At 40.9% G+C, this 23,638-nt stretch overlaps 1 protein-coding gene across 1 annotated transcript in view; it reads right to left on the bottom strand.

Annotated features, from left to right (window-relative positions):
- Adgrg4 (adhesion G protein-coupled receptor G4) overlaps positions 1-23,638 on the bottom strand; it is an 80,436-nt gene that overhangs the window by 4,505 nt on the left and 52,293 nt on the right. Inside the window, exons 12-19 of the mRNA XM_028776901.1 lie at positions 23,292-23,426; positions 17,535-17,654; positions 16,240-16,285; positions 14,647-14,750; positions 13,133-13,254; positions 11,839-12,107; positions 8,174-8,252; positions 4,750-5,030 (exon numbers count right to left, since the gene is read on the bottom strand). Of these exons, the coding sequence (XP_028632734.1) occupies positions 4,750-5,030; positions 8,174-8,252; positions 11,839-12,107; positions 13,133-13,254; positions 14,647-14,750; positions 16,240-16,285; positions 17,535-17,654; positions 23,292-23,426 (1,156 nt within the window). The remainder of the gene's footprint in view (positions 1-4,749; positions 5,031-8,173; positions 8,253-11,838; positions 12,108-13,132; positions 13,255-14,646; positions 14,751-16,239; positions 16,286-17,534; positions 17,655-23,291; positions 23,427-23,638) is intronic.

The following is a 23,638-nucleotide window of genomic DNA, read 5'->3' as shown; positions in this document are numbered from 1 at the left end:
CAGGCCTATTCTTGTCACTGTCAATAACAGTGAACCCCAAGTGTACGTATGTCTTTCTAATTTCTTTATGATCTCCCAAAAGGCAGCAAAAGCACAAAGTCAGTATTAAGACTCCATGACAACCATTGTTTTCCCCCTAGGCTGCTATCCATGCTAGAGCCTGAGATGCCAGGACTATTAGGATGCCCAGCCTCAGACATAGTGATCAGTGATCCTCATCTTCATGTACTGAATTCACATCCTTGGCATGCAGCATCCTCTCACATTACCAATAGCATGTGGCAGAAGTCATGGTTGTTCACTTCATTAGGCTATGAAAGACATCCCCCTGCATCTACTTATGCTTCAAGAAATCAATTATTTTGTCTTGACAACATCTTGGCATTTCTATGCAGATGCCCACATGATGAGTCCCACCTATGTGACTGAGTCTTCTAGGAAGCAGACACCCCAGCCCTGGACAAATCTTCAGATTACTACGGGAGCAAGAGACTGCTTGACTCCAAATTTATAGTGGTCGTTGAGACAAAAGTGAATTGTTAAGTTGTGCCTGGATTCCTGACCTTTGAACATTGTTGAAATTAGGAATGTATATAGTATTAAGCTGCTGATTTTGGGAGATAGGTTGTTACACAGCCATAAATATCTGATCCATGTGTTCTTTGACATAATGAAAGCATGTGTAAAGTATGTCCAGCTCTGACTTTGTCTGGCAAGTAAGAGGGAAGTGCTGGAGATATCAATTGTTAATGTGTGGCATTTTTCATTTCTATCCTATAAAATAGTTCCTGGGGAAATAAAAGTAGGACTTACGATTATTCTGACTGAAATGTCCGTGGCGAACTAATTGGATTTCTTCAAGATAGGGATGGAATTGACTAAAGGAATTCTGGCCTATACTCTGACTTTTATTTATGGTCCATGCCCAAAGTCATTATCCACAGATAGCTTAACCTGAAAAGCACTTCCCACTTGTGAGTTGCCATGATCCTTGGCTTTTATATTATGAGCCCTCCTTAGTCCCATTATTCTCTGCAGACCACCCATCTTATCTTCTGCTCTCAAGCCTTTGAAGGTCTGCCTTCTGTCTCCTTTTCATCCTCATATCACTTTTTTCCCTCTGCCCACAGGACCATGTGTGGCAACTCAGTAGACAGTTGTTGACTTGACCTTCCAAGCATGTGACACATAAATTCTCATTGTCATCTATAGCCTTAGCAATACTTGCTTGGACTTCAAATATATTTTGTGGGTCAAGTGCTGTTTGGAAATCTTTGTTCTCTGTAAAGAGTTCAACTTGCCTCTATATTGGAAAATTATCCTGCAGGTAAATTATTCCTAGCACTCATTGAAAACTGAGTATGAGTGAATGGGGTAAATAATTTCAAAGCTTATATATTTACTATTACTATTATTATGATGATGATGATTATTATGATTATTATTACTTGCTTCATACTGTGGATTGAACATAGGTCATTATACAAGCTCAGAAAGTACTCTATCACTGAACTATAGCCTCAGCCTTTTTTTTTTTTTACTTTTTATTTAGAAGCAAGGTCTCACTAAGTTCCCAAGGTAGTTGCCCTGAACTTTCAATTCTCCCGCTTCATCCTTCAAAATAGTTTGATTACAGGCCTGTGCCATGAGGTCCAGCACAGTAAAGAGTCTTGGATTGAGGAAAGTGATAATTTGCTGAAATTGACCCTAATTTGACCACCAGTTGGGTTCAAAGTGAGGGCTTTTTTAAGAGGATGCTGACACACAGAAGTACTCAGAAAATAGAGCCAATGAGCATGGTAATGGGCATGGGGAAAGTCTGGGGTGCTATATCTAGATAAGGAAATATTTGTGGTTAAGTAATAGAGGCTGAGGAGATGTAATAGCATTAATCACAGATGGGAGAGGGCTGTCATGAAGAAGACAAATTATGCTTGCTCTCTGTGTGATTGCCAGATCCAAAGCAAGAGTGATGGGAGGAGGGGCTAGAACAGTCATGTGCTAGCAGATCACAGCTGGAATTTACTAAGGATTGACAGAGTAATAGGTATTGTGTTACGGTTCTCCTGTTTATAGATAAGAGGCTTTGGACTCCATGATCTTTAATAAACTTTACTCAGGTCACAGAGCTAGTCTGGAGTTGGCAACATCAGCACTGAGAAGAGGCTCACTATGAACACCAAGGTCCTAACCATCTTACTTTCCTACCATCCAAGGAAGAAGAGTGGGATAAGAATCAGAGGGGATCAGAAGCTAAATGCTCTGCTTCATGGAATGCCAAGCTCTCAGTCCCTGGGAAGTTTCAGGAAGAGCCAAGTGACTTTCTGTCACTTGATGGAGAGTTGGATTGGCAAGATCTTGTTTTCCTGGTCCCATCCCTGAGGCTCCCTTATTCCAGGTGGGGGGCAGCAATCTGGAAGCCTGTCTCATTAAGTCTCCCACAGGCTTTACTACTATGTGGAACCAAACAATGGCAGTGATGGATTCAGTAGTGTTGTCTCTGGGCAACAACCACCTGGAAGGCAGAGCAGCAACCTGAGGAGAGCAAGCCTCAGCCTCAGAGCAGGGAGAAGCCTAGCTGCAGCCTGAATAAGAGACAGCCATAACAATGAGCATTTATGGCTACTCTGATCCCTGCATGCCGTTTAGTGAGTTCTCATGCTTCAAGCTTATTCTGTGAATTCCAATGAGCAGACTGCCAGCTCTCCCTCTTTTCCTGGAAACTTTCCTTTCTCTTTCACACAGCACATTGACCTGCTTATTCACTACAAGATAGGCATGAGAGAAGGTATCTGGTTGTTTCTTTGTTTGGGTTTTGCCACTAGCATTTCCATGTGTGTTCCCCCTCCTTTACAAAGGGCTTAATCATTTTTTTTCTCACCTGCCCACAGGACATCCACCATTCAGTCATGGCTACAAATTTACCATTTGTCTTTCAAATTGCTAGCTTGTTCACCTGTTTCATTACAGTGTGTGTGTGTGTGTGTGTGTGTGTGTGTGTGTGTGTGTGTGTGTGTGTGGTGTGTGTGTGTGTGTGTCACTTGACATTGAAACAGGGTTTTGAAAACATCCTTGCTATATAGGACAGCACATTCTATCTTACAGGCGGGACAAGGAATAATTGATTGATGTAAAAAGCATCTGACAGACAGACAGCATGCCCCTGTTCACATTAGTTCTGTGAGGCTCTTGCTTTCATCTTCAAGAGAACACTTGATTATATTCTACATACTATTTTCCCTTCTGTCAGGGGACGGAACACTGGCTTTTTCAAAAACCTCTTTCTTTTCAAGTTCCAACCAGCTTTATAGTCTTTCTTCAACCCCACTCTCCTCAGATTAGTTAGCCAGAAAGCATCCTGGAGTTAGCACTGAACAGGAGTCTGCATGGGATCCTAATTCACTTCTACAGATACTCTCTACTGAGCTTACTTACTTCTGATATGATAGAATATCAAGTTAGAGCACCCCAGTCTCAGTCGGGTGGCTTTGTCTACTGTAGAGCCGTTACCTCATTCTTTAACCTCCATCATAATTACAAAGTACCAAGTAAGAATGTGCCAAGAGTTGCTAAGAAGTTCATCTCTACCACCAGATGTGATCAGAAGGCACATGGGTGCTTGCTGTACAAACATGAGGGTCTGTTTTTTAACCTTTAGCATTGATGCTAAAAGCTAAAATGGCACAGACACCTGGAACCCCAGTGCTATGTGGGGTGGAGTCAGGAGAACTGCTAGAACAGGCTGTCTGTCAGCCTCACTCCCAGTTGAGTAAGAAACCTTGTCTCAAATAAGGAATAAGTGCTAGAGGACATCAGCCTGTGAGTGTCCATGAATCTCCACATGTACATGCACATGCCTAGCTCTCTCTCTCTCTCACACTCTCTTTCTCTCTGTCTCTGTCTCTCTATCTCTCTCTCACACACACTCCTCACATGCACACACACCACATACAAACCACACACACACCACGAATATACCCCCTCTCTCTATCTCACATACACACACACACACACCCCACACACATACACCCCTCACATACACACACACCATGAATACACCCCTCACATACATACACACTCATACATCACACACATACATATATACCGTACACACACACACACACACACACACACACACACACACACACACACGAACAGCATACAGAAGGAAAACAGGATATTTTATGTTTTCCCATATTCTACTCAGAGCTTTGGTCCTCAGCTCTTTGCATTTAAGCATCTTTGTGACTGCAATTTTCTAGCCTGCTGGTTTGATGAAATATTAAGACATATGATGCAACTGGAGCCTATGGAGTTCAAAATGTAATGTTTCTACTGTCTAGTAATAGGTATTTTCAACTAGACCATGCACTTCAAAATTTAAAGACAAGTGTGAATCTGTATATCAGCAAATGCAGTGTATGGTGCTATGAGTACTGTAAGAACCCTTGCCATGCAGTATTTGATGCCAATATCAGAACTAGAGAGAATTGCGCCACCTTATTTGTAATGCTCCTTCCATCATTAAGAGAGGGCCCGAGTATTCACTCAATGAAGGCTAATCCCTCACTGATATGTTCAAAGACCACTTGTTGACTCACTGGGAGCAAGGATTTCCTAAAGTTTGGTTTTTGGTTTTGGGTTTTGTCTCCTTTAAATTCTGGTATGTGAGATCATTTTCCAAAACAAGAAAGCTCTCTTTGCTGGAGGTCTAGCTAGCCACAGAAAGGGCCAACATGCAGTAGTTACCTTGCAACGTATTACAAATGGCAAAAAGATACATGAAAAAGATCCTCACGGGTCCCCAGGCAAAAAAGGCAAAGCCCCAGGTGAGGCCAAGTAGAAATGTCAAACTGATTGTGCCTTTGAGGTCATTCAGGATCATTTTCTTCCGAGTCTTCTGGCTTGGAGATTTCACCGAAGTCAATTGAACAAGAACAGTGCAGAACATGGAGAGATTCATGAGAAATATGAGGCAAAAATAAGCCACCACCGAGATGTAAAAGATGTGATCGTCTTTAATCCAACAACTGTACAGAGCAAGAAAGAGAAGGCTATTGTGAGCTCTAAACATTAACTACTGCTTTCTGGGGACCCCACTAAAGTCCCTGGTCACCTTCATCCAATCTAAGGACATCCAGACCTACAGAGATGAAGCAAGACAATGGAGTTCACTCATACCCCGTGGAGGCATAGTTGGGATTAAACCTTATTCTCCTGAGCCCTAGTTCTGGATATCTTACAATGCAAGCTTGCGTCCTACAGGACACATGCACAGCAACCTCAGTAAATTTCCCTGAGAAACTATTCTCTTCTTCAACAAGGGAAAAACAAATTATGTGTTTTTCCCCAAAGGAGCTCTCCTCCCCACCCTGCACACACCTTAAACCAGAGCTTTTATTTGCAAGATGAATTCTGCTTTGCATGATAAATATCACAATAAAAGGGCAGGGGCAAGCAAGAACATTCCTGATGCTATATCAAACAATGATGAGATGATCACAGTTAATGAAAAATGCAACAAAAAAGAAGATGGCTCTTGTTGTACTGCTTTAAAATATGATGCATTTGGACCCCAAAAGGCATCGATGACTACTGGATGGCTTCATGGCCCTACAGTTTCTATTAAAGAAGTGTACAGTGGTTCCTGTGAGCAGATGCTTCATTGAACAACATTTCTAACTCTGAGACACATTGCTTCTGAGTTTTGAAGGCAGACAAGCTTGACTAAGTCAACTGTGTGTTTAATTAGCTGGAATCTCTTTCTGAATCCGAAAAAATAATCCTTTGGGATATGTTATCCACACTGGTACATGTCAGTGTGTGTGTGTGTGTGTGTGCTTGTGTGTGCTTGTGTGTGTGTGTGTGCTTGTGTGTGTGTGTGTGTGTGTGTGTGTGTGTGTGTGTGTGTGTGTTAGGAGGCTGAGGGGGAAAAACATTTAATTTCCCTAAGAGTCTCATACTTAAGATTCTCAGTCTATCAATTTTCAGCCTAAAACAAAACTATAGAAAACTCTCAAAATAAGGCAGCACTATATTTTGGGATGCAGAGGATCTCTGACATGGGGCTGGATAGATGGCTCAAGCAAGTAAAGTGTACTTGTTGCTCTTGGAGAGGATCTAGGTTTGATTCCTAGCACAAACATGGTAGTTCAGAAACCACCTAAAACTCAAATTCTAGGAAACTGGATGTCTTCTTCTGACTTCCCTGGACACCAAGCATGCACATGGTGTAATTCATATATACATAAAAAATGCTCACATGCATAAAATAAATCAGTCTAAAGGAACTGTAAATGTTAATCACATACAATGGGAGAGCCGATTAGCAGGCATCAGAGTCTAGAGAGAGTAGGAAGGAGGGTAAGAGTCTCCAGCAGACAGGGGAATACAGTCCTGTGTTCTATTGCACAGAGTATGATTATAGCAAACAATATGTGTTGTATATTTCAGATTACTAAGAAGAAAGGAATTTAGATGTTGGTATCACAAAACAATGATAAACTTTGAGATAATAGATATGCTATTTGACCATTTTAGATATTGATTTGACCATTTTGCAATGTAAATATGTACTTAAATATTTTTGCTCTGTTTCGCAAATAAGTACAACAAATGTGTCAAAAATAAAATATCTAGGTGCCGTGGCTCAGGCTTGTAATATCAGCAATCTGGGAGGCTGAAGCAAGAATATTACTGAGTTTAAAGTCAGTCTGGGCTACACACTAAGTTCCAGGACATCCTGGGCTAAATAGCAAGACAAAATTCCAAACTAAAAAGTGGTAATAATAAAATAACATTTAAAATAAGACAAGCAGGCTAAAAAATCTGTGCAAGGAACTAGGCATATGTTTGACTATTGGTAACAGGAGTTACCTGAAAAGGAGTAAAATTTCACAGCTGGGGGTTGGGAAGAGGCTTTTCAGCCTCTACCCTTTTGTACTTTTGGATTTTGTACCCTGTGGTGAATTACCTTTCAAAGTATAATTATTTACAAAACAAAACTCTTAGAGCCATCTGCCTCTTACTAACAAATCCACATATAAAAAGGCTCTTTGTGGGGGGAGTGCGGGAGTTGATTTTGTTCTGGTTTTGTTTTTGCTTTTGATCTTTGAAGAAGAATCACTATGAGACAGATACTGGGGACCTTTTAAGTCACGAAACAGGCAAAGAGGGAGGACAGAGCTGGAGACAAGATGGAAGGGGAAAGGAGAGGAAAATAAGGAAGAAGCAGGAATTTTAATTAGAAAGCCTCTGCTACAGAGGGTGGTATCATTTTGACCCACTGGCAACTGCTATCTCACTATGAAAGATGGAGGAGTGCTACATACAGGGCCTTCCACACTTGATCCCAATGCAGAGGGACAAGAAATCTATAGTGGACATGATTTTTGAGAGGCCATGGTAAAGGGAGTGGATATGGGGAACTTAAATATAAAGATTGTGCAGCCCAGAGGATTGTATGACTCCAAAGGCGGCTCCAAAGAGATGGAATGGAATACAAGCTATTTTTGAGAGTCAAAGACATGGGCTATCCATCACATTTTAAAGAGGGAGAGAGGGACGGAGGGAGGGAGGGAGGGAGGGAGGGAGGGAGGGAGGGGGGGAGGGAGGGAGGGAGGAGCGAAGGGAGAAGAGAGAGACAGAGAGACACAGAGAGAGAGAGAGAGAGAGAGAGAGAGAGAGAGAGAGAGAGAGAGAAACAATAAATCTGGCCAGTTTACTACAATGGGAAGTTTTTCAGTCTCCTTCTGGCAAAGCTAAAAGACAGAATATGTTTTCCAACTCATCTCAGTATTTCCTTAGACTAGCCACTAAACCTTTCCCATGGTCTGTGAGGTTTTGCAGCCAAAAAGGCTGCCAGTTACATAGCATTTGCCATGGATCAGGTGACAGGTAAAGCAATGACAATTTATCTTCCACATGACACTGAAAGCAAATAATATTCACTCTAGTTTCCATAAGAGATGCATCTAAAAGGCAGGTGATGACCATGATCATACAGATGCCAAACACCTAATCATTCCGTAGGTGGGCATGGCTGTGTTTGAGTAGAAAAGCTGACACTGTGTTTTCTATAAAGCCAGTGCTAAGACTAAGTTCCCTGACCAGAAACATTCCACCATACCTACAACCCCCACCACTTGAAAAGCGAGTGATATTGGGTACTTACAATGGAGTTGTTGGGCTCAGAGTTCCATATAGATCTTTTCTTACACTGAGTATAATAGCCACTGTGATTGCTGGGATTCCTAGAGTGATCAAGCAACGCAAAAGAGCCTGTTAAATCCAGGAGGAAGGATCCTAACCTAACAGCTGTGAGTCTGTTATATAAGGCACTATTTAAATCAGCCACAGATGTGTGGACATCGAAATACCATTGTTTGCAAAATGTTTGTGAATTCTTCCAAGTTAAATATTTCTAGGAGTTTTCCAATCTGCTAAACTAAGCATCATGCCAGTGACTCCAATGCGATGCTCACTACTTATTAAAATAGCTCAAGTGCCAAGAACTCAGTTTGGCAATAGAAGCATTTAGTTGATCAAAATATAAATCCACACAAAGCGTATCCTCTCAAATGATGGGCTATCATTTTTCCCCTCCTTTTCAATTCTGCCCCTTCATTCCCACTATGTCTTTGTCTAGGTCACCTTGGAGGAAGGGCACAGACCATCAGCTGCAGCCTTCATTACTTTTTTGACAGGCAAGCCATTTAGACACTCGTTACTAGTTTGACATTTTGACTAGATCGACCAGTTAACAGCTGCTCAATTCAGCCACACTATAATAAAGCAATCAGCTCAGTTAAATGGTCAAGCATGATGGGAGTATGGGCATGGGCTTATACAAATTCAATTTCATGTACAGTTTAAAACTGAGCTGATTTTTTTATTCCTAAGTTTGCATTTTTCTACTGGGAGCACATACATTCACACATACTGTGTATGTAGAGGTTGCAAAATCCTCCCCAAAGCTCTCCCAATCCCCATAGTGGCAAGCATCTTGAAAAGTCCTCTATTGCCCCAACTGTGATAAATAGACCAATCCCTTCTAACTAACTCTGCTAGCCCACACCCAGTGCAGGGCCCACTCTCGTGTGCGTGCGTGCGTGCGTGCGTGCGTGCGTGCGTGCGTGTGTGTGTGTGTGTGTTTCTTTAATGGAAAATAGAAGGGGCTCTATTCATGGAAAAGAAAGGACCAACAGAAGAGAGCAGGAAGGATGGGAAGGGTCTACTGGAGGAAGAGGAGGGTGAATGATAATATAGTATAATGCGTAGAGTATGAAAATACCATATTGAAACCCATGACTTTCTATGCTAGTATTTTTAATGCCTAGTATTTTCTATGCTAGTATTTTTAACAGAAGCTGTAAGCCAGGTATGAAAGAAGGCCTCATATTTCAGATTCAATTATGAAGAGGTACTGGGGCCAGCAAGATGGCTCAGTGGGTTAAGTCAGTTGATTCCAAGCCTAAGCTTGATCCTGGGAATCCACACGGTCTAAGGAGAGAATAAATCCCCTCTGGCTGTCCCCTGACCTCCATTTGTACATCATACTACATATACATGCACCCACACATAATGCATATCAATATTAAAATTTTCTTATGAATAGCCTTATGAATTGTTCTGTTGGGTTTTGTTTGTCCGGAGTCTGGGAATGGAGTCCAGAGAAGCACACTGGGAACACAGCTGAACCACAGCTCACTGTATAGCCTAGGATGTCTTTGAATCTGGGACGGCAGGCATGAGGCTCAGTACTCAGTTATTAGTATTTTATAAAATGTGGACATTTACTTTCTTAGACAGAAATTTAAAAACATACTCCTTCATAACATACTGCTTTGGCTTAGGAAGGTCAAGTCTTAAATCTACAAAGATCCTAGTATTTGTCTTGCAGACTCCCTGCAGTGACTTAGCCGCCCCCCTTCTCCATGACCTTGCAAGCATCCACAACAAAGGCTTGCATCTCAGCTTATCTGAAGTTTGACAAAATGTAGTATGAGCCTTCGCCAATGGAAAAAAAACAAGAACCTTGGGGTGGGATATCATATCTCCCTCTTTCCTCCAGAAGTTGTCATGAGACACTTTGTTATCAACCGTTGGTTTTGCAGAGGTATGGGGCTTTGTACCTCTCCACTTTAAATGGAGCTGTAGAGTAGACATGTGCATAGCTTCCATTTGGTACTGACCCCGAGCCATGGAGAATCGCACCACTTGGACAGTGTCATCTGTTCTCTTTCTTTTTGGTGTTACTCTTTTCAGAGCCAAGAGAACTGGAAGTAGGCCATTTTAGTTACTCTCCCAATCACTGTGAAAATAGTAAACTGTATCTATGTGTGGCTCATTGTATCTTTTTCTCTACTGGTTCCTCAGTCAGACCTTGGCCATGGCTTGACCTTAGCTTGTGATTATACTTGACACTTTTCAAGATTCTCCTGCCCTTGAGTGTAATCCTTAGTCTTTCCTGTCATTCCCTGTATCTTAGGAAGTAGTATAAAATGAGATGCTCTGAGAGACAAGAAACAAGCTGTAGGAACTATGTGGTATGGAGTAAGGGAAGGAGGAAAGATCTGTGAATGGAACTGAGAGTGACTAGTGAAGAGGAAGGGTGAGAGAAAGAGAAGGAGCTATCTATGCTGAGTTCCATCTGTGGCTTCTCCCAAGGGAAACAGTGGTCATGACTGGCAAAAGGTGTGGTAAGGGTCAATTTGAGGTCTTGTTTCCTGTCTCATAGGCAATATGGCAAGATCATTGGTATGAAAAGTCCAAACTTTAGAGACAGGTTCTAGTTCAAATCTTGGGTGTGTGTTTTACCAAGAAAAACTTCCCCCCACCTCCTTGTATATTTAGTGAAAATAATAATGGGGCTCATTCTATACAGATACTGTGAAGACTAAGAACATGAACATGCAAAGCACCTTAGAATATCAGCTGAAACCTAGAAAAAAGACCTGACCGTTCACTATCACATCAGTAAATGTTCTTGCAACTTCTGTAAGGGAAGGGCTAAAATCTCACAGGGTTTAGTACAGCACACATGCTGCTGTTCAAAAAATATTTGTCGGGGCTGGAGAGATGGCTCAGCGGTTAAGAGCACTGACTGCTCTTCCAGAGGTCCTGAGTTCAAATCCCAGCAACCACATGGTGGCTCACAACCACCCGTAATGAGATTTGGATGCCCTATTCTGGTGTGTCCAAAGACAGCGACAGTATACTCATAAATAAAATAATAAAAATAAATAAATCTAAAAAAAACAAAAAAATATTTGTCACAAACTCTTTAAGTTTAAAAGCTGGATGTATAGAACCACATAAGTAGGAAGAGAAACACATATCCAAACTCCAGTGATACAATACTTACTTCCTGAACTACACTAGTAAAAGATTTGAATCTGAAATAATATGTCTCCTGTACTTTGAACAGATCCTCCCAAGTTCATATGGTAGAAACTTGATCCCCATCGCCACCATATTGAGAAATGAAATCTTCAATAGTTGGTTCAGTGATAAAGGACCTGCCTTCAGGAATGTCTTCTCTCTTGCAATAAATGGGTTCATATTTTTGTCAGCAGTGGGTCTTTATATAAGGGTAAGTTCTGCTTTCTTCCCCTCAGTCAAAGCCATAAACACAGCAGAATGGTCCATGCCAAATGTGGACTCTTTGATCTTCTACTTCCCATCCTCTGGAACTTAAAAAGAATATTTCTCTTTGTAAATTACCCAAGAGGGAGGAAGAGGATGAGGATGAGGAGAAGAAAACAGACTAAAGTGAAGTCAAATTTTTTAAAAGACAGTATTTAAAAGAGACATCAAGCCCAATGGTAGAATACTCACCCCAACCAGCTAGACAAAACTTAAGGATATAATTTGGAATGTATGTGTTGAAGACTTTGACTAAAGCAAAGTACATGTGGACTGCCTCCAGGCCCATCCAAGTCAAAGACACGAGCAGAAAGTAATGAAGTGCCACTGCAGCTGTGATACATAGTCCTACTTTCTGAAATGATGTCAGCCAGGAATTAACCAGAAATGCAAGATTGAGCATCAGTAACGCTGTGCATAGGTTGATCAGGATTTTGGAAGGATAATCTTTTCGAAGTTTGCTTTAAAACAAACAAACAAACAAACAAACAAACAAATGTCAGGCCAGGCAGGGTCTCCTTTCAACTTGAACATCACCACATTTTATCATCTAGATAGCAAAACAAGAGTTGTGCCTTAGGGGCTCATAAGTCCCATTGCTGCAATCTATGAGCCTTACGGTGGCCCTGTTTTCTTATGAACACCTTCTTCTGTTGCTAACTTGAGATTTTCATTGTCCTGATGGGTTCCTGGCCATATAATTCTAGGGTTTGGATATTTTGTTGATTGGTTGTTTGGTTAATTTTTAATTGTTAATAAAATTAAATTAGTTGCTTGTTTAACTTTGTTGTTCTTGAGAATTTCATACAGCTTTGCAATGAAATATCATTCTATCTCCATTTCCTCTCCAAGTCCTTCCATGCTCCCTCAACTCATCCCCCTCTCAACCTAATTTAAGCTCAGCTTTAAAAATAATTATGATTTCAATTAGCATTTCCTGTGATGAGTAATGTTGTTGAGGACTTTACCATAAGATAATATACTACTAACCATTTGGATGTAAATTAGAGCTGTCCATGGTGATTGTTTTTTTCTGTGAAGCGTTCAATCAGTTCTTTGGTTCACTTTTCAACTTTCTATCTTGCTTTTTAATTTGTTTTCATGCACATGTATATACACACACACAGACACACACACACACACACACACACAGAGCACAAATCTCCCAATCTGTGGTTACGCTTTCACTATCTTAACTTTTTCCCTCTGATGAAAGGGTTCTTGTTTCTAATAAAACTTCAGACTTTTCCTTTTATGGTTCCTGTCCTTCTCTCAGGGTAGAGAGATTTTACTCCTAATTGCAAACGTCTCACTTTTAAAATACTCCAATAACAGTTATTTTGCTTTATTTTTAACTTGCCTGTTTCAGAACCTAATGATCTAGCCACTTCCTGTTGTGTTATGTTCATGAACTTAACAAGGTTTCAATGACAACACATCATCAGACCTAATTCAACTTACTCAGAGCTAAGTTGTATCAACTTACTGGAAAGCTATGTATGTCACCATGGCAATTCCCAGGAAAATGGAAGAGATCCCACATCCTGTATATGTTATAATCACTAATATCCGCTCATTCACTGCATCCACTGTAGACCTGGACAAATCCTAGAATTGCAATATATAGTACTTTACATAGTTATCAGAACAAGTTTAGAGTAAAATGCTTCTGGTACATATGAACAGTTGGTTCCCAGGGCATATAGCAACCCTGTTACAGCTCTTATATAGCCAAATATTGTGGATGGCTATGTGAGAAGACCGTATATGGTTTGACCAGGCCTAGTACAGGTTCCTGTGGACAGAGCATGGAAAGCCATCAACAAGACTGAAAGTACATTTAGTCCTTTGTTTCATTGTCATTAACATGGTCAGCACTTCAAAATATAACCAAACTAATAGATTTGAATTTGGGATGCAAAGTGAATCCTTATCTCAACTGAGTGTCCCCAAACACTACACAGAACGTAAAAACAAATATTCCTTTTCCATCGACCTTAAATAACTTTTATAAAATTAAGAGATAAAGTGGTCCTTTGTCTAAAGTAACAGTCCAGCAATGTGAAGACCACAAAAGATCAAAAATGGCATGCAAGATTATTTGAATATATAAGTGCACTGGTTTGGGAAGAAAGCCATAGCTTTCATTAGATGCTTATAGTTCTCTGGCTCATAAAAAGTTAGGACTTGTTTTTAAACTAGGAAGTGCTAATCTATTTTGGAAGTTCTCAACTAAAAGGGATTTGCATTCCCTGCTGGGGTATTTAATAGTACTTAGAGATAGTTTTTAGTTGTCAGAACTGAGGAAGGTGCTATTGACATTGACTGGGTAGATACCTGAACTGTTGCTGACCATCTTATGAGATGCAGAATTGTTCTCCGCACCATAGAATTATGTGCTCCAAATAGCAATAGTGTTGAGTTACGAGAAACACTGATTCTCTCCCTTCTATTATTCACACCTCAAAAGAACGATGTAAGTTCCAAGCAAGCAAGACCCACTCAAACCAGACTGTAAGGCTAATCACTGGCAGAGCTAGAGTGTGAGCAGAGGGCTTTTTGACTCCTTTTGTAAGGTGCTAGCTGGTTGGGAGTAAGCCAAACAAAATTGTCACAATTTGACAGTTACTGATTGAATGCGTTTATGTGTCAAATAAAATTTTAAAGGGAATATAAAAAATGCTTAAGTCAGGTGTAGATGCACACTGCTATGCACCCAGTACTTGAGAGGCTAGGCCAGGAAGACCATGAGTTCCAGGCCAACCTGGGCTACACACTAATACTGTATAGTACACAGAACTTCTTCAGCTGTCACAATTTTATAAAGAGAGAAATAAACACCTGTTTCACACTGCTTTATTTGGGTAAACATGCTGGAGGGGAGCCTTTTTTCTGCTTGTATAAAATTTCTCCATTATTTAGTTTGCAAGTACATTAATAGCTTGAACCTAATAAAAGTTGTCAAAATTCCATTGAAGAGTGATAAAGGAGACAACTCACCATTAAGACTCCAAAGTGGGTGAGGTGGTTACACTGACAGACTGTGTAATTTATATTGCTTTCCTTTAGTTTACAGCCTGATGGACTCCATCCACCTAGCCCATCTGCGGGGGACAGAAGGGAATTTCAAAGCAATTTTGCTTTTCTCAGAAATGTTTAATTTTTCATTACATGCATCATCCGAACGTGTGTTATAATTAGCATTGTTTGTTAAGACAGCAAGGTAGAGATACAATTGAACAGCAAAATTCAATTACATTTAATAGACCAAATTGACGTGTGTATCAGGGTGCAGGGCGGTGGGGGGCAGGTGGGCTTCATTGTCACTTGCTTCTGTTTCTATACTACATCTTTGCAGATTAAGGTAGATTCTAATCATGAACAATTGTCCCTGTCACCATGCTGGAGCGACATGTTTTATAAGTAGCCAATAAAAGAAATAGATCTGGAAGTTCTGAGAAGACCTAGACCTTTGGAATATAGGCTGCCACTTAGCCAACTCAGGACTGGCATTTATGCTAGAAACAGCCAGTTCCACCCAGAAAGTAAGTGGGCTCAAGTGATCATGTTCTGAAGATCCTTACAGCTCATTAGAGCATTGTAGATCTTGGGTTATAGATCTGGTTTAGGGTGGTGGTACACCAAAAGATTTATCTCAGGACAGGTATCCAAGTATGAGCAGATAGATTTCAGATATTTTAGGCTCACAGCATAGAGAGCCAGGGGCAAAGGTTCTCCTGGGGGTGTTCCAGCAACTGCCACGAATCAACACAAGGATGAACTTATTAAAGCTGTGGAAGACAGAGCTTGTCACTTTATAGAACTGTTTTTTCTGACAGACTTGGACAAGCCAGGAGAGGATACATTGTTTCTGTTTGTCAGAAAGAGGTGGTATTCTGTTCCCTGAAGAGCTAAGTAAAAAGAGTGTTGTCTCTTTTCTCTCTGATTTCTAGATGGGGAAAGTGCCCAAGCCGAGCTCCCTAGGTAGAAGAACGTTTCTCACCACTAACCATGGCACTCCTAGGAGATGCTGGGTGTGTGGGAGAATTCTTTGTGATTTGGTATTAACTATAGAGACTCCAGTAGAGGTAGCAAGCATAAAAGAAACCCAGTCAGGAGTAACCACATCCAGCACCTCCATGCACAGCATAGTTATCCAAGTAGGAGGGGCTTTGTGGGACTAATGATGTCTCATCTCTTTAATGACATGATTAATGGAGTCGGTTCCTTACAGGACATAGGGCCTACCAAGGGCTCACTATCAATAAAAGATGAAGGAGAGTAAGTAGTGATCATCCCTGTGAGAAAGCACACCTCCTCAGCCCTCTTCAAATAGTTCATGGTTATTCTGCACCAGGCCTTCTAAGTTCATTCTTCCAACCTTGCTTTCCCCAAAATTGGGCTATTTTGTGATTTCTATAATAACTGTCTTACCAAAAGGAGTTTTCTTAATTTTCACACCCTAAAAGTCACATAGGGTATCTTGGTCATACAGAATGTTCTATAGTACCTGATTGGACAGCCCTCTCCCTCAACCACCAATTGGGAAAACAATTAGGGGTCAAGGCAAAGTCTGTTTCTATAAATACTTACTGTTAGTGTCAAAATCCCAAAAGGCACAGTAAACTTGATCATAATTCTGCAAAAATGAGAATTACAGCTAAATACCTTTCCTTGTAAGGTTAGTGAACAAAAACAATGCACATAAGTGTTTTCAAGGTTTTTAGTCAGAAGAGCAAGAAGTGAGTGTACACATAAGTGTGCTGTGTGCACACACACACTCACACACTCACATACTCACACACTCACACACAGGGAGGGATTGGGAGGGGATCATTTGTGGTTTAGTTTTAAGTCTAACTCCACCTGGCTCTAGACTTACAAGTAAGAAAACAGCATGCCACTGCACAGCATTGTAACATGTGTCATTTAGTAGTTTGGAATCTGCCAGGCCCAGGGGGAGGCTATAGAGAACCAGTGAGAGACTGACGTATGTTAGGTGTTCTTTAGAAGGCTTTAGAATTTGGGACTCACAGTTGCGATCATCCTTTATAAACACACAGTTGAGGTGCCTCCTCATTAAGCCTGTTGAGATTTCCTAAAATTCCCCTAGATCCTACAGTCTCTAGAAATGATCTGACAGTCATAGTCTCAGTTCAAACTGATTTTACCCATCTAACTTTTTAAATTTTCAATCTGGTTTTAAAACTCCCTCTCCCAGATGTGCTTAGTCTTTCAGTGACTTGATGTGTGTGGGGGATAGGGCAGAGGGTAACACCAAGATGAGGCTTCACCTTTGCAAAGGAGAAGGGGAGGGTGGGATGGGAGAGGATCTGCATGAGGGAATACTGGGAGGAGATGGGGCTGATGTTGGGGTATAAAGTGAATAAATAAATTTAATTTAAAAGGTAGAGATGAAATAAAGTAAAAATATTAACAATATTAATAATAATTAAATAAAATTCCCTTTCCTAATCTCCCTTCTCTTCTCTTTAAGACTATTGGAAAATATGTTATATCATATGATCTCTTAGATACGAAATGAAGGAAGCTATTAAAGTTTTACACAGGACACATTAACATCAAAGAATGAAACAGTAACTCATTCTTTTATTAAAACCGAGTTTGATCATTTAATAATAAATGCCTTCTGTTATTCCATATGATATAGTGCTTTGATAATTAATAGATGTCTTAATGTTTTCATGAAAAAATCAAAGAATACAAATGCTATTTTCAATGAAGTTGTGTATCTCACTCAAAAAAGAATGAATTAAATGGCATTAACTACTACAACTAAGAGATCTGTTAATTGGCCATTTTCCACCAGGAAAAGCACATGGATATCCCAAGGTCATTTGGTTCCCAAATGAAAATAGATATATTACCCAGTCTCCTTGAATATGCTTCAGAATGATAATCACTGGATCAGCCAAGTTTTGAATGGATGTATTCGAGATGCTTGCACTCACAACATATGTCATTAATTCAGAAGTGATGGTTTTAGCCTGCAGATGAAACACAAAGGTCCTAAACGTTTAATTTATTATATAAACATGATCTAGAATCAGTGATGTGCTACAAAGTTTTGGTACAGAAGTGTGGAAGAATCACAGTCTAAGGGTGAATTCTCAGGTCATTCAGATCATCTCTTCACCATATAAAGCTCAATAATAAAAATTAGGACAATTCATTAATTTAGCTATCCATCTATCCACTCATCTGTCTATCCAAAACATATCTATTCAACCAACTTTGGGTTTGTACTCAATTCTGCCTTCACAGCATAGCAAAATATTCTCTGCCTTAATGATGCTCCAGATTCACAGATTTCACAGCATAACTAGGTTTTAACTCTTGACCATTCTTATAAGAACACCTTTTCTAATAAGGAATCTAAATCTGTTATGATCTCACTACAAACTAATTTCATGGTCTGTATGTACCCCATAGGAAAAGGAACTATGTTTACGAATATCCACCTTGGAACTTGTCTTTGAAAATATTGATGACTATCTCCACTCTAGAAGACCACACACTTTGAGGTCAAAGTGCATACATTATATCTCAGCATGGCCTGCACAGCCTAATATGCAGCAGGTATTTCCTCTTTTGTGATCCAGAAAGTTGGCTAAGTGATTTTCATGCATACTCGACAGCCCTCTGACATCATATGGTGTGGGACCGTGAAAGGCAGCCTGATTTCTGGTTGAGCTAGGTTTGAAACAACAGTGACTCAGCAGGTGACCCCGCAGGGTCTCCAGCAAGGGATGGTAGGCATTTGCCATGCTCCAAGACTCCCTCCCTCCTATGGAGGGCTCCTGGCACAAGGCCTCAGTCCTCCATAGATTTGTGTCTTTCAGTCACTAAAGGCAACGCTCCTACTAGCCCCTCCACAGGTAAAGGGCTTGACTACAGGCCACTGGAGCCTCAAGAAAGGTCTCCATATTAATGAGATACCTACAGGCCAGAGGGCATAGCCTTCCCAGACCCTCCTCCCTGCGAAAGGTGTTTAACCTCAGGCCAGCCCTTAAAACCATGGACTGTTTCTCTTTCAATGGATCCACTGTGGGGAGCAATGGAGAAGGTTTTCACCTACAGAGCCACCATCTAATCTCCCGTAGAAGACCTCTCTGGGTTCCCAGCCACGGTGACCATCAACCCAAGCAAGCAAGGGAGTGGCCGTGACCAAGCCAAGAATTCTCATCCCCGCAGAACATAGCTGGAGCTTCTCTCCTTTTCTCCCCTTTCGGCCGAGGGCCAATCCAGTCCATATGCCTCCTTTTGGCCCAGGGACCCTCTAGCCAACTCTGGCAGTACCCAGGGATCTCAAACTGAGCTCCCAAACCTCCAGAGCTGGGTCCCACAGCTTCACATAGTTCAACATCTGCCCAGCACTGGTGTGGGGAGAATACAGTCAAACTTCCCATGCCTGTCTTCCCCGAGTGGCCCTAGCCCTGTGGAAGGGCAGACTCAGGACACACTTTAACTTTAACATATTGTTGAATATGGCCTTTTTTAAAAAAAAATCTAGACTGAGGCTTCTGTAGGCTCAGTGCCTATATGTACAAAGATCACACAACCAATGAGTGGCAGGGAAGGGGTGTTTAACAATGTTAATTTAAAGATAACAAACTAAAAGGAATTTGTAGCGATATGAGACTCTCTAATTAACAGGGCCAAAGTTTCAAATGCCAGGACTCCAGAAGGCCAGATAGTTGAGTGATTTCCTCCTGGATTACATATACAAAACCACAGATAGAGCTGGAATAAGATGAGAGAGAGATGAAGAGTATCCTCTAATAATTTTCTAAGAAAGCCTGATGTTTAGATTACATCTTTTGAAGAGCCTACTGTACACACTTAGAAGACTCCACTAAGGAAATAGTGTGCTTGAGTAACCACGAATGTGGTCTTGTTCAACTTGGAAGTGTCCATCTTTCTGTTCATGGATGGTCATCTGTGTTCATGCTAAACAATATTGTGATGGTTAATATTGTCAGCATGACAGGATCTAGAATCATATAGGAGGTAAACTTCATTGCATGCCTGAGAAGGAGCATCTAGATTGGGTTGGCCTCTGGGCATACCTGTTAGAGATTACCTAGACTAGGTTACTTGAAGCAGAAATCCCACTCTAAACGTGAGTGGCTCCATTACTTTGCCTAGGAACCTTACAATGAGTTTTAAAATGGAGAAATCTAGCTGAGCACCAGTAGTTGTTTGTTCCTTTGCTTTAGACACTATGCGACAAGCTTTCCCAACCTCCCACCATCTGGATTTTTCTAATATAATGGACCAGACCCTCAAACTGTGAACCAAAATCAACCCTTTCTAACTAATTTCCAACAATGAGACAATAATAGATACACAAATAATAGATATACACTTCTGATGAAGTATTTCTCCTTTCTCATCAGAGTTCCCTGAGGCAGCATGCTAAGGGTGAATATCAACAAACTATAATGTTGGTAAGGCCTTGCTGACATCCAAAAGATCAAGTGCTAGCCCAAGCTTCTTGGTCCCTCCAAGACGTTCTCTCTGGGCCATGGGTGACATGAGAAAGGATGGTAGACTGGATGACCTGTAGCTATCCTCCCGATCTGGCCTAAGATAAACAGCTTTCTGCAGTGGAAAGGTCAAAAGGAAATACTCACAATGACTAAGGACCTAACTAACCTTTTCTCTCAATTCATGCTTCTTACCTACACCCGTGGTGAGCATAGGGGAAAGGGGAAATGGTTTCTCACTCCTCTGGACTCAAGTTGTACCGGTTTTACAACTTTTGCCTCTGAACATTTACAGAGATGTTTCCTCAGTGTCAGCTCTATTAACTCTTCATTTCATCTTATGACCCTTCCACAACTGAGCTCTCCCCTAACTCGGACAGCCCCTGCTCTTCCCTCCTCTGCAGTCTCAGAATCCCTACACCACAGTGTGCTGGCTTAGCACCTTTGCTCTTCTCTGAGAGCTGTAGCTAGTGGAAGGAAGGAGAAGGCACAAGATGTTCAGGAGTGGTGTATTATCAACAATTTCTAAGGTAATATGTTGTAATGACTGTCGAGATATTGATCAAAAGATGTTAGAAGAAGCTGTGTAAAACTAAGGCTATGGGGCCTGGGCACTGAAAAGAAAGATAGTTAGTTACAAAGTAGCATGTCTTCAATCAAGTATTCCTCAGACACCAGTGATACAAGTCCTAGTCCCATGTACCTCTTTTAGTGTTGGAACCTTTTACTTCCTGTTCTCTCCTAATTCACTGTGTTTTCTATATGGGGAGGCCCAGGTCTTTCTTGCTTATTACTATAGCCCCAGCATCCAGTACCAGCACCATGGAAGATACAGAGTAGGAACAAAATGATTATTTACTGGATAAATAAATGATTGGGTGGATAAAAGGATGAATTGTGTCACCTTCAGCAAAGCGCCTTCCCCTTTCTGGGTCTTGGTGACCTCACTGGCACAATAAAGATATGGGACACTGTGAGTTTTGAGGGCCCTTCCAGCTAGGAATTTGATGCATAACTGGATCTAACTCGTCTTCATCTGGCACTATGACGTCTGTAGGCTAATTTTTGCAAAGGTCTATTTCAATGGAAGGTGCTAGAGAATCAAAATTACTTATTAAGTGTAAAATCTATGCAAAGCAAGTTTATCTCTTATTCTGAGAGACAAGCACAGCCCTGTGAAGGAAGGAGGAAAATTAAGACAGAAAAATAATGGCATCTCTGATGATGCAAAGCAGTGACAAGAATATCAAAAGGTTGAGCGAGCTATGAAACACATTTTAAATCATTATTATAAAATTTTGCTCACTAATTCTTCAGGGTACAGAGAATAGAGAATGGACTTATTAATTCTGGGGAGGCATCCTAGGTAGAAATTGAACTAAACCTACTGAACCAAATAGAATTTAGCTGGAGAGAAGGCTTGCCACAGAATGCCAGAGAAATAGAATACTTTGCAAACACTTTTGATGGTAGTGTAGTCCACTTAAATTGGTAGGGGCTAAAAGAATCTGTTATTATTTTTATCAGCCTACAGCTCCTGTCTTCTGAGTTCTGAGATTAATTTATAGCCTATACTATCAGATAGTATATTATCCTCCCAAAATCTGTGACTATTTGACCACTCAGAATTCACTCATGTGGATAATTCCTTACAAACCAAACACACCTGGGCAAATTAATGCATTACCTTCAAATATAAGGACTTTGTGGTTGGGGAGATGGCTCAGTGGTTAATTTCTTTCTGTGCAAGCAAAGGAGCATTGTTTGGATCCCCAGAACCCATGTAAAATGCCAGGTAGGGACGGTGTTCCATCTTTAACTCTTTCCTTGGTAGGCAGAGACATGGAAACTGCAGACTAGTCTCTTTGGCAAGTTCTGGTTTTTTAACTAATAGACTTTGCCTTAATGAATACTTTGGAAGAACAATCGAGGATGATTCTTGACTTCAACCTTGGGCTTCCACACGCACACATACACATGTGAATGTGTAGCCTCTATATGTGTGTGTGGGCATGCACGTGTGCATGTGCATGTGAGTATGATACACCAACATACATGAATGCATGCACACATTTGCGTGAATATACACACAAATGGGAAAGAAAAAACAAAATCAGAACTTTGGTGTTAGATAGCCTGAATTGGATTCATAACTATACCACATCATCACTGTGTGACCTTAAACAAAACTATTTAATTTTGTTAATCCTCAGATTCCTGTGAGAAGCAGATGAGGTAGTAGGCATAAATAGTAACAACTAAGTTGGCATGGTGGCACATGTCTTTAATGTCAGAACTCAGGAGACAGAAGCTCTACAGCTTCTCTACCATTTTAGTCTATATAGCAAGTATTAGGCTAGCCACTACTTTATGACCTTGTCTCAAAAAGAAAAAAGTACTCACTATTCTGCACTTCATGCAAATTCTGATTGCTGCCATCTCAACTGCAAAGTGAGATAGAGTGATTGTAGGCAGAGAACCTTCCCCATCATAGCATCAGCAATGCAAACATTTACTCAATGCTTAGGATATGCCAGGCAATCCCATGAACACGTTATTTGTATTAAATGCTTCTTCAGTCCTTTAACAGGCCAATAAGGTCTGATTCTTAGACTATTTCACATTGAAAACAAACGAGGGCACATGGATGCTGAATCACACAAACTGTGATTTTTGCCAGAAATCACACAGATAGAAGACAGCAATGTCAGCCTAAGATCCCAGAAGCTGGTCCCCTAGATCATGTTTCACCACATTTCATTGCCTTTAATTTAAGGTAAGGTTCAAGGCACTCAGAGATAGAAGCCAGGAAGGATGGAGTGGGAAAGATTAATAAGCTGAAAGGCCATCTCATCAGGAGAACATGCTGTTCTTTTCTAGCTTTAAAACATCTTTGGTCACCAGATAGCCCTTAAGGTCCCATCCAAAGCTTTGGAGCTGTGAAAATTCATAAGTGTAAAATATTATTAAAGTAGATGTTGATTCATGAGGAGGGCCAGGGGTTGTGCTGAAAGACTTGTGGAATCTATCAGCGCGTATTCTAAAATAAACAGAACATCATGAAAGTAGCAAAAGTTCCTAATTACACTGAGTCACCATGTCAGTTCATGACAGTTACCAGAGGCAAGAACTTACCTTAAAGAGTGAGGTTTGGCCAAAAAAATTAAACAAGATGGTTTGCAAGCCATGAAGAGGAACTTTATCCCTCAATGACTTAGGCAAATAGATGGAAGCCAAAGCCCTCCTTAGAGGGGTATCACCAAGGAAAATCTGCCAAGAAAAATCAGGAAATGAAAACTGGAGTCTTCACCCATCAGAGTGACATCCTCTCCTCCTCCCACCCCAACCAATTCAGAGTTCCCACAGAGGACTGAAGCTGAGGGTTGTAGCCTGTTTCCATGAGCTATGACACACTTTCTACACACACACACACACAGAGAGAGAGAGAGAGAGAGAGAGAGAGAGAGAGAGAGAGAGAGAGA

Source organism: Grammomys surdaster, unplaced genomic scaffold (assembly GCF_004785775.1).
Source record: "Grammomys surdaster isolate TR1022 unplaced genomic scaffold, NIH_TR_1.0 274, whole genome shotgun sequence".
NCBI lineage: Eukaryota > Metazoa > Chordata > Mammalia > Rodentia > Muridae > Grammomys > Grammomys surdaster.
The sequence above is the reverse complement of the archived record's forward strand: the minus strand, read 5'-3'. Positions and strand labels throughout refer to the sequence as shown.